Source organism: Dipodomys ordii, unplaced genomic scaffold, assembly GCF_000151885.1.
Source record: "Dipodomys ordii isolate 6190 unplaced genomic scaffold, Dord_2.0 Scaffold55, whole genome shotgun sequence".
In the NCBI taxonomy this organism is placed as follows: domain Eukaryota; kingdom Metazoa; phylum Chordata; class Mammalia; order Rodentia; family Heteromyidae; genus Dipodomys; species Dipodomys ordii.
In genome coordinates, this window is record NW_012267271.1 from 4,850,462 (window position 1) to 4,861,854 (window position 11,393).

The following is an 11,393-nucleotide window of genomic DNA, read 5'->3' on the forward strand; positions in this document are numbered from 1 at the left end:
CTTGATGTCTTGTGGTGCTTATCTCAGGACATTCTGTTTTAACAGAAAATGGACCCAAGTGGGGTCAAGGTGCTGGAGACAGCAGAGGATATCCAGGAGAGGCGACAGCAGGTTTTGGATAGATACCACCGCTTCAAGGAGCTCTCTACCTTGCGGCGTCAGAAGTTGGAAGATTCCTATCGCTTCCAGTTTTTCCAAAGAGATGCTGAGGAGCTGGAGAAGTGGATTCAGGAGAAACTTCAGATTGCATCTGATGAGAATTATAAAGACCCCACCAACTTACAGGTACAGTGTGTCTTTTCTCTTTTGAGATTGCTTGCCCAAATTTATGTCTCACATATTCTTGCCCAAAAACCAGGTGAAAGATTGGGCAGCAAGAAGAATGTAGAGGGCTAGGAGTGTGGCTTAGTGGTAGAATGCTTGCCTAGCTTGCACTGAGCCCTGCCTTCAATTCCTTAGTTCTACATAAAGAGAAAAAGCCAGAAGTGGCACTGTGGCTCAAGTGGTAGAGGCTCACTTTTAGCAAATGAATCTCAGGGACAGTGCCCAGGCTCTGAGTTCAAAGCCCCAGGACTGGCTAAAAAAAAAAACAAAAAACAACAAAGCCTGACCCTAACATGGCAGTACATACTTATAGTCCCAGCAGTCAGTGCTCAAAAAACAGCAGGGCACCAGTAGCTCACACCTATGATCCATCCTTGCTACTCAGGAGGATGAGCTCTGAAAATCTAGGTTTGACACCAATCTGGGCACAAAAGTCCATAAGACTCTAACCTTCAGTTAACCACCAAAAAGCCAAAAAGTGGTAAAGGACAAGCCTTGAGCAAAAAGCTAAGGAATGGCACTCGGGTCCTGAATTTAAGCCCCAGTATCAGCACATACACGCACCAAAAATGAAAAGCCTAAATATGCTTTGTTGGTTTTTTTGTTTTTTGTTTTTTTGTCAGTCCTGGGGCTTGAACTCTGGGCCTGGGCACTGTCCCTCAGCTCTTCAGCTCAACGCAAGGGCTCTACCACTTAAGCCACAGCACCACTTAAGGTTTTCTGATGGTTAATTGGAGATAAGAATCTCACAGATTTTCCTGCCCAGGCTGGCTTTGAACTGTGATCCTCAGATCTCAGCCTCCTGAGTACCTAAGATTACAACATGAGCTACTAGCACCTAACTACTCTTTGTTTGTTTAAGATAGGGTCTTACTGTGTAACCCAGGGTGGCCTAGATCTGCATTTCTCCTGACTCAGTATTGTAGTGTTAGGATTATAGGTGTGTACAAACACACCCTGCCATATCCTAAAGCGGACAGTATCTATAGTATACCTTTTGCTCATTGATTTTAGTGAAATTAATCACCCCACCCCCATCCCCGTTTGAACTCTAGGCCTCTATTGTAGTCCAACACTCTTATCACTTGAGCTACACCATCACTTTCAGCTTTATGCTGGTTAATTGGAGATAAAAATCATGGATTTTTCTATCTAGGCTCAGGCTTACTTCAAGCCACAATTCTCAGATCTCAGCCTCCTGAGTAGTTAGGATTATAGGTGTGAGCCACCAGCACCTGCCTTCCCAGATCTTTTTATTTTTCAGGCAGAATCTCACTTTTTGCCTTGGGTTGTCCTGGAACCACTGTTCACTTTCCAAGAATCTGGGATGACAAAGGACGCAACATTCTGTCAAGCTTGTTGGTTGAGATGGGGTCTTGCTAACTTTTTCTGGGGCTGGCATGGAACTGGTCCCCCTAGTGTCAGCCTCCTAAGGATTCTAAGTGTGAGCCACAAGGCCACACAGGGAAAGACAAAGGGCCTAGGTGCTGTCCCGCAGCCTCTCTGTGCTTAGACTTGAGCCACAGCCCCATTTCCAGCTTTTTCTGAGTAGTTTATTGGAGATAAGAGTCTCACAGACTTTCCTGCCCAGGCATGAGCCACCAGCGCCTGGAGGTGAGACATTTTAAAGAAAAACTACTTTGAAAAGAAAAATTATTTTGGTAACAAGTGGAGTAGTAGCTGTTTCTATGGGTTCCTTTTTTTTCTTTTGGCCTAAGACCAGTATTCAAACATGGAACATGGTACTTTCACTCAGTGGCTAGCGCTCTACCAACGGAGCCATGCCTCTAACCCCTCCATGCATTCTTTTACTGCACCAAAGGACTGTAAGAAGAGAGAATGAGGAGCGGCAGGTAGGTGCAGTCAGGGTCCTGCAGGCCTCTTCCTAGCTCAGTCCATGGTGAGAAAGGTGTGGAGCCATGGTGCTAGCTCAGTGCTAGAGAGAGGCCCTGGGTTCATCCGAGGAAACTCCCCATGGAGGAAGGATAGTAGTGCTGCTTCTAAGGCAAGGAGAAGAAGGGTGTCAGTGTATGAGTGGGTTATTCAAAGACAAACCACTCCCTATGCTAAGAAGACTGGTAGTAAGGTCCTGTTTCTAAAGGGACACAATTGGTCAACAATAGAATTTTAGACATTTTGTTGTGTCTTCTATCTGCAAAGTTGGATGTGCTTCCTGGCCCAACTTGCAGAGGGAATATAGATGCAGACTGTCTTTGACCAGATAGAGAATAAGGCAAGGCGCTGATGAATGCCTCCCAAACTAGAGAGTGAGCCACAGGATAGGGATTAGAGAATTGCTGGGTAATGATTCCGTGGCTTACTTTGTGTCCACCACCAGGGAAAGCTCCAGAAACATCAAGCCTTTGAAGCTGAAGTTCAGGCCAACTCAGGAGCTATTGTCAAGCTGGATGAAACTGGAAACCTGATGATCTCAGAAGGACATTTTGCATCTGAAACCATCCGGGTAAGTTGAGGGAGAGCTGGTAGAGATGGCCTTGCCTGGGAGGAAGAGGATCTTCTTTGTCAAGATAGGCTTTTTTAGCTTTGTAGTAAACCAGTGGCGTGTCCTGAAGGAGTTGCCCAAGTTCTTAGTTTGTGATGTGACTCAGCATGAATATAAACTTGTGTTTGGACATGGAGGAAGAAATGATGTTCCATGGTAGTACAAGTTAGGATATGATGGTCCGTAAACTAATTCTTAACATTGGGTGGGAAAGCCTGTTAGGGAAAATTGGTGGATTTGGAGGTTAGGGTAATAAGACAAATAGGAGCTATCATAAACATTCCGAACAAAGTTCTGTATTGGAAATATTTCTGTCTGAATCTTAGTGCCTTGCCCTTGAGCCACTGAGACAGATAGCCCGAAAAGGCCTAGCTCTAAGGAATGCCTGGGACACTTTTGGCCCATGGCCTGGTGATAGGACTAACAAGAAGGCAATCCTCCCCCAACTCTGGTCCTGTTTATTATGGAACTGGGACTATAATTGATCTTTCTCCACTTTGTTTTTCATTTCAACAGAGTTTAGGGAAAAGCAAATCTCTGATGAGTATCACACAGTTTCTTACCTACAGATGCTCTCTATACCCTTAAAATACTTCCTATCTAGCTATGTCTTGTTTGGTTCTTTTTTTGTTGAGACAGTTTCACTATATAACCTCAAATTGCCCATCCTCCTGTCTCAGCTTCCTGAGTGCTGAGTGAGGGGTCTTTTGGTTTATTTTCTCCAAAACTATGTCCCAATGAGGGCCCAGCCTTTCCTAGGCCTTCACCTCAAGCAGTCCTGATGATTTATATGATAGCTCAAGCAGTCCTGATGATTTATATGATAGCTATGAACCCCAGCTAGGAAAGTTTCATCCCAGCTAGGAAAGTTTCATCTCCACTCTTCCCTGATAACTTTTTTTTTGGGCGGGGGGCAGGGTTCATTCTCTTAGGATCCATTCATTTAGTAAACATTCATTGTTTGCTCTGCTCTGCTTCCTTCTCCACATTGTCTGCCGTTGGTGTGTCAAGTGCACTTGCCTCCCTGCCCACTTATTGAAGTCTTGGAACTAGCTCTGAGCTTATGACTACTAATTATTATCTATTACTACTGATGATTGCAAATATGAAGTAAAAGTGAGTGTCCATTATCATATGACAACTTATTAATTCCACTGAACCTATTTGGACAACTCATCTCTACCATTAAATACAAATATTAGTTTGCCCATTTAGCCCCTATTTTGTATATAGTCTTAGAGTAAGTGAAATTGGCCTGCTTCTTATTTTGGCAATAGAAGTTTTTTCCCCAGAGTGAATGGGGCTGCTTTGTGGTAGAATAGCCAGGTTATAGAAGGGCACAGGAGCAACAGACCAAGTATTTGGCTTTAGTGATTAATCTGGGGGAGGACCCAGAACTGACTGTGCTTACATTTACTACTGAACGCCCTGTGATCTGTGTCGAGATCATATTAAAGCAACATTTAAAATACTGTTAATAGTAATAATAAGAATATTCTGTTAACTACTGTTGTTGAGTAGCTACTAGTTATTGTTAAAGTACAGACAATTTGCTATTATTAATCTTCACAATATGCTTGCAAGGTGACTATTATCTCTATATTAGGAAAGAGTGGAAATTGAGGCTCAGAATTTTAAGTAACCTGCTCAGAGTCCCATAGCTAAGGTGACAACTGGAATTGTGCTCTGCTCCTTTTTCTTTCCAGTCATAGCTGATTGCTTATCCCATCCCAACCTGTATTTCATTCTTTTGCTGGTCCTAGGGTATGAACGCAGAGCCTGGGCTTCGTCCCTGAGCTTCTCTGTGCTTAAGGCTAGTGCTCTACCACTTCAGCCACAGCACCACTTCCAGCTTTTTCTGCTTATGTGGTTCTTAGGAATCAAACCCAGGACTGTATGCATGGTAGGCAAGCACTCTACCACTAAGCCACATTCCCAGTCCTTTTTTTTTTTTTTTTTTGGTACGCGGGTTTAGACTCAGAGATTTAATGCTTGCTTTCTGGACTGGTACTTTACCAGTGGAGCCATGCTTCCCAACCAACAAACCTTTTACTGGTTTTTGGATATAGAGTCTTGTGGGTTTTCTGTCTGGGCTAACTTCTATTTTTTTTATTTCTTGAGGGGCCAGGCCTAGGGCTTGCATTCAGGTCCTGGGTACTGTCCCTGAGCTTCTTTTGCTCAAGGCTAGCTCTACCACTTGAGCCACAGCGCTATTTCCAGCTTTTTGTGTTTATGTGGTACTGAGGAATCGGACCCAGGGCTTCATGCATGCTAGACAAGCACGCTACCACAGAGCCACATTCCCAGCCCTGTCTGGGCTAGCTTTAAACCATGATCCTCCAGATCTCAGCTTCCTGAGTAGCTAGGCTTACAGATACGATCCACAAGCGCTTTCTTATCTTCTTTCCTTAATGTTTTTCCATCTGTTTCTCAGAAAACTCCAGCTCTGGCTCATGCCTCTGTTGAGAAATCACTGAGTCAGAATCAGGCTTTCTTCTCCACCCTGCCAGCTTCTGCTGTTTCTGAAATGCACCTGCCTCTGCCACCCATGTTCCCAGACAATAGGAAGCTGTGCAGCTGGGCTGTCTGGGCCCTGTAGGACCAAAAGAGTTCAGACCAACCAGAGAGGAAAATTGCCAGTACCACAAGTGGCCTTGCCTGAGAGATGACATGTGTGAAAATAAAATTTGTGAGGATGCCAGTGGGCTTGGGAGAGGTTTTCCCTATGTCCCTGGCCTCACCTCATTCTTTAGCAGGGAGCTGTCTCTCTCCACTTTTGTGTACATGGTGAGCCTGTCTTGGCAGTTTATCTGTTGCAGCTTAGTTTGGCATGTAGCATTAGTACAGAAGGTGGGTGGGGTGGAGGACTGGGTCTGTGTATAACCTGTCTATCACTGATTTAGACTTTCACACCTTACCGGACGGCGTGGCGCCCTATAGTCACCGCCACCCACATTGGCTCCCACATCCGAGTAGGTGGATACTGACTTGCCATTGGTTGCTGTGGAAATGCCTTTCACTTCCTCCTTGGTGCTGGCAAATGGTCCTTACCATGGGCAGAAGTGAACTGTGTGAGCCTGCCTCTCCCCACTGCTTTCTCCTTGCCAGTGAAACACTCCTGCTTTTTCAGTCCACCCTCCCCAACTATCCCTGATTTTCAGGGGTTTTTTGTTGTTCTTTTTTTGGGGGGAGTGGTGTTTTAACCACAGGCGGATCTCACACTGTGTTTCTTTTGGTATTTGAACCTTTCTGTTTGGTTTACCTTTGCCTGTCAGTGTTACACAGAAACTCCCAGTATCTTGGGTGAACATAATCAGGGCACTGAAGTCTGATCAGAATACTGAATGAAGCACCAAGGCATGAATGAGAATTAGTTTTCCCCATTCCATAAGCCCTTAAAAGGGCCTGTGCTCTGAACACCCAACGATGCTGGGAGGTGAATATGTTTGGCCCTGTGCCTGCTACTTGGTGAAGTTAGCCTGATTTGAGATGTTGTGCTGTACAGCTGTCATACAGACCCTCCAAACCTTTTTCTGCCCAGAAATCTTTGGTAGCTGATGACATTTCAGGATCCTACTTTTTTTCCACTTTTATGCTAAGATCTTTGTTTTGTGCCTTATAATATTTGTCGTGTCTGTTGGACCTCTGTTTTTGTTTTGTTTCTCTGCTCACCTCCATTAAATCAGAGCATAGCCTTTAGCTATTTCTGTTTCCACATTAATTCCTTATTAATCCCTTCCCCAGCAGTCTTCACTCTGTGACACTATCACTTTAATAATTACTGATATCCTGCACTTACAAATATGGAAATAACAATACTTCCCCTGTAGTAAGCTAGCCTAAATCTACCATGAAAATACATTCTTTTTTTTTTTTTTGTACCAGTGCTGGGGTTTGAACTCAGGGCCTTGGCACTGTCCTGAGTTTGCTTTGTTCAAGGTTAGTGCTCTACCACTTGAGCTACAACTTCCCTTCTAGCTTTTTTTCATTTTTTTTTATTTTTTGTGCTAGTCCTGGGTCTTGAACTTGGGACTTGGGCACTGTCTGCCTGCTCCTTTTGCTCAAGGCAAGCACTCTACCACTCAGCCACAGCATCACTTCTGGCTTTTTCAGAGTAGTTTATTGGAGATTGGAGTCTCATGGACTTTCCTGCCTGGATTAGCTTTAAATATGATCCTCAGATCTCAACCTCCTGAGTAAGTAGGATGCAGGAATGAGCCACCAGCCCCTGGCTCATATCCCCATTCTTAAAACAACTTCAACAGGTTTTGTTGTTCAGTTAACATACATATAGATAAAACCATGTTGGCCACATCTATCCCTATTTACCCATTACACTAGCCTTCCCCCCGCTCACTGGTACTTACCTCCACAACAGAGCCTATTTTACTTTCCTGTTGGATTCTCTTTTAAGAGATTTTTTTTTTTACTCTGAGTCTTGAGATTGGCTTTGGCTTGTAAGAACTCTTTAGAAGGTCTGATCCTACAGGTCCAGTTATAACCCAGTAAACATCTGATTTGTGTCCTCTAGACTCGACTGATGGAACTGCACCGCCAGTGGGAATTGCTGTTAGAGAAGATGCGGGAGAAAGGAATCAAACTGCTGCAGGCCCAGAAGTTGGTGCAGTATTTGCGAGAGTGTGAGGATGTGATGGACTGGATCAGCGACAAGGTGAATTGGGGAGGAAGACTCTGAGAGCCTCCCTAGGGAGAGGGACTCTTGAGAGCCAGCAGTAGGCAGCTGCAGCCAGACTAGATGCTGGGTGTAAGGGGACCACTGGGTCTCTTGCTGTAGAGAGGAATCTTTTGTTTCTATAACTCTAAACACTGAGGTATCTTGAACAGGATGCTTTAAAAGGACTGACAGAAGCCATGTAGAAAACTGTCCATGAAAGCTAACTTGGCTCCATATCTAATAAATCAGTTTCATATAACTTCCTGGGTAAAACGTTAAAAAAAATTTTAATTATCTTTAAGTAGTTGTACAAAGAAGTTCCCATTCTACAGAACAGTATATGAATACAAAGTGACTGATAACATTGTCACCAATCGCTCCTAACCCATGGATAAAACTTAAAAAGTTTTTTTGTTTTTGTTTTTTTTTTTTAAACCAACTGTTGACTGTGGCTCTGGTTTGGTCCCGAAATAGGAAGCAATTGTGACTTCTGAGGAGCTGGGCCAGGACCTAGAGCATGTAGAAGTTCTACAGAAGAAATTTGAAGAGTTTCAAACAGATCTGGCTGCTCATGAAGAAAGGGTTAATGAAGTGAACCAATTTGCTGCCAAACTCATCCAGGTAACATGTCACAGGATCATCGTGTGAGTCTTCTAGCCAATCCAAAGTAAATTTGGAAGGTCTCAAACTCCTTAGTGAGCAAACTTTTATAAGCATCCATAAAACTTTTGTTTAGATCTAAGCAAAGCCTTAGGTGCATTATCCCTAAACAAGAACATAGTTTTTACCTTGTAGTTGTGGGCAGGAAGGGCAGAGTTCATTTGATCTGTTTCCTCCACCCATTTTCAGGTGGGTGGGGCAAAGCTTTTATTGGACTGCTGAAGCTGGGTCTCTGGGTTTCTCAGATGAGGGTGTGGTGATGAATGCTTGCTTAGAGTTGGGAGGTGGCCACCAGTGCCACTTCCTTTTCAGTTGAGGTTTCCCAGGCTGTCTGGGGAGCTTAAGGGAATCTGGTAGAGTTCAAGGGAAGCTGTTGTATAGTCCATGGCAGGTGTGGGGGGAGCGGAGAATAGTTGGGTGGTATGGTGGTATAATCCTGTGATCCCAGAACTTGGCCAAGATAGGATTGAGTTCCAGGCCAGCCTGGGCTGCATAGTGATACTCTGTCAAGATAAAAAAGATACTTGGGCACTGGTGACTCGCTGGTGGCTCACACTGATAGTACTAGCTACTCAGGAGGCTAAGATTTGAGGATTGAGATTTGAAGTTGGCCTAAGTAGACAAATCTTCAGTTAACCAGCAAAAAGCCAGAACTAGAGGTGTGGCTCAAGTGGTAGAGCTCTAGCTGTGAACAGAATAGCAAAGCAAGAGCTCAGAGCACTGAGTTCAAGCCCCAGTACTGGCACACACTTGAAAAAGAATACATGAAACGACCTTACTGAGTTTCCTAATGCACCTCTAAGAGCTCCTTTTTTTTTTCTTTTTTTTTTTGGGTCCAGTTGTGAGGCCTGAACTCTTGGCCTGGGCGCTGTCCCTCAGCTCTTCAGCTCAAGGCTAGCGCTCTACCACTTCAGCCACAGCACCACTTCTGGCTTTTTTCTTTTTGCTTATGTGGTGCTGAGGAATTGAACCCAGGGCCTCAGGCATGCAAGGCAAGCGAAGAGCTCCTTTTTCATTCACCTCTTCTACCAAGGACAACATGCGCTAGAGACACCAAGTAGTAGGGAGCAGAGAGCTTTGGCTTTAGGGAGATTTTTTTCTCTCTCTCTCTTTTCTTTCTCTCTCTCTCTCTCTCTCCTTCCTTCCTTCCTTCCTTCCTTCCTTCCTTTCTTTCTTTCTTTCTTTCTTTCTTTTTCTTTCTTTCTTTCTTTCTCATGGGTTCTTGAACTCTAGGCCTGGGCGCTGTCCCTCAGCTCTTCCTCTCAAGGCTAGCGCTCTACCACTTGAGCCACAGTGCCACTTCCAGCTTTTTCTGTTTATGTGGTACTGAGGAATTGAACCCAGGGCCTCATGCATGCAAGGCAAGCACTCTACCACTGGGCCACCTTCCCAGTCCCGAGATTTTATTTTTTTTATTTATTTTGTCACTCCTATCCTGGGGCCTAAACTCAGGGTCTGGCCATTGTCCCTGAGCTTCTTTTTGCTTAAGGCTAGAATTCTAACACTAGAACTACAGCTCCACTTCTGGCTTTTTCTGTTTTTATGTACTGAGGAATCGACCCCAGGGTTTCATGCAGGCTAGGAAAGCACTCTACCACTAAGCCACATTCCTAGCCTTTAGGGAGATTATTATTTGAGGGAAACAGATATTAAACTTAGAGATATGCTTCAGTGCTGATTCTTGTTTCCTTTTCCAGTTATGGTTAAAAGAAGGTGGTTAGCATTCCTCAAAAATAGCTTTTTAGGACTGGGAACGTGGCTCAGTGGTAGAGTGCTTGCCCCTCATTCATGAGGCCCTGGGTTCGATTCCTCAGTACTACATAAACAGAAAAAGCCAGAAGTAGGCACTGTGGCTCAAGTGGTAGAGTGCTAGCCTTGAGCTAAAGAGCTGAGGGACAGTGCCCAGACCCAGAGTTCAAGCCCCAAGACCTATATAAAAATTAAAAAAAAAAGCTATTTAGCTGGGTGTCAGTGGCTTATGCCTTTAATCCTAGCTATTCATAAGGCTGGACCATGGTTTAAAGCCATCCTGGGTACAAAAGTTCCCATGAGACTCTTTATCTCCAGTTAATCACTCAAAAACTGGAAGTGTTATTATGGCTCAAAGGAGTAGAGTACTAGCCTTGAGTAAATGAGCTGAGGAACAGCACCCAGACCCTGAGTTCAAACTCCATGATTGACAAGAAAAAAAAAAAAGTTACATTGAGCAGAGACATTATTCCTTGCAAAGGCCTGAGCCATCCTCAAGTTGTGTTGAAGAAGAATGGTAGGCCAAGTCCCTGATCTGACAAGTGGATCCAAAACAACTGATTAGGGCTGGGTAGGGCTGGGAATGTGGCTTAGTAGTAGAGTGCTTGCCTAGCATACATGAAATCCTGGGTTCAATTCCTCAGGACTACATAAACAGAAAAGGCCGGAAGTGGCACTGTGGCGCCAGTGGTAGAGTGCTAGCCTTGAGCAAAAGAAACTTAAGGATAATGCCCAGGCCCTGAGTTCAAGCCCTAGGACTGACAAAAACAACCACTGATTACTTCAGGGTTTTTTTTTTCGTTTTTTTTTTCCTGCGGATTGTGGGGGTAAACCAGGGCCTTGTGTACAAGCTAGGCAAGCCCTCTACATACCCTAGTCCTTTTGTTGTTGTATTTTCTGAGATAAAGTCTTGGTAAATTTTGTCCAGGTTGACCTCAAACACTTTTTTTTGGTCGGTCATGGGGCTTGAACTCTGGGCCTGAGCATTGTCCCTCAGCTCTTCAGTTCAAGGATAGTGCTCTACCACTTGAGCCACAACTCCACTTTTGGTTTTCTGGTGTTTTATTGGAGATAAGAGTTTCATAGCCTTTCCTACCCGGGCTGACTTTGAACTGCAGTCCTCAGAGCTCAACCTCCCGAGTAGCTAGGAATACAGGCGTGAGCCACCTGTGCCAGCTCAAACTCTTAAACCTTCTGTCTCTGCCTCCCAATTATGTTCTCCTTAAAACAAAGAAATAGCCAGGCACCGGTGGCACATACCTATAATCCTAGCTACTCAGGAGGCTGAGATCTGAGGAGCCCAGGCAGGAAAATCTGTGAGGTTTTTTTTTTTTTTTATTGTGAAAATACTGTACAGAGAGGTTACAATTACATGGGCAAGACAATGAGTACATTTCTTATCAAGCATTGTAGCCTCCTCCTTTGTTTCCCCTTCCCATCCCTTCCCAGCTTCCCCCCGCCCCCATCTGTGAGATTCTTTTT

At 44.4% G+C, this 11,393-nt stretch overlaps 1 protein-coding gene across 1 annotated transcript in view; it reads left to right on the top strand.

Annotated features, from left to right (window-relative positions):
- Positions 1 to 48: 48 nt before the first annotated feature.
- Sptan1 (spectrin, alpha, non-erythrocytic 1) overlaps positions 49 to 11,393 on the top strand; it is a 59,502-nt gene continuing 48,157 nt past the window's right edge. Inside the window, exons 1-4 of the mRNA XM_013021268.1 lie at positions 49 to 285; positions 2,663 to 2,788; positions 7,359 to 7,499; positions 7,977 to 8,123. Of these exons, the coding sequence (XP_012876722.1) occupies positions 49 to 285; positions 2,663 to 2,788; positions 7,359 to 7,499; positions 7,977 to 8,123 (651 nt within the window). The remainder of the gene's footprint in view (positions 286 to 2,662; positions 2,789 to 7,358; positions 7,500 to 7,976; positions 8,124 to 11,393) is intronic.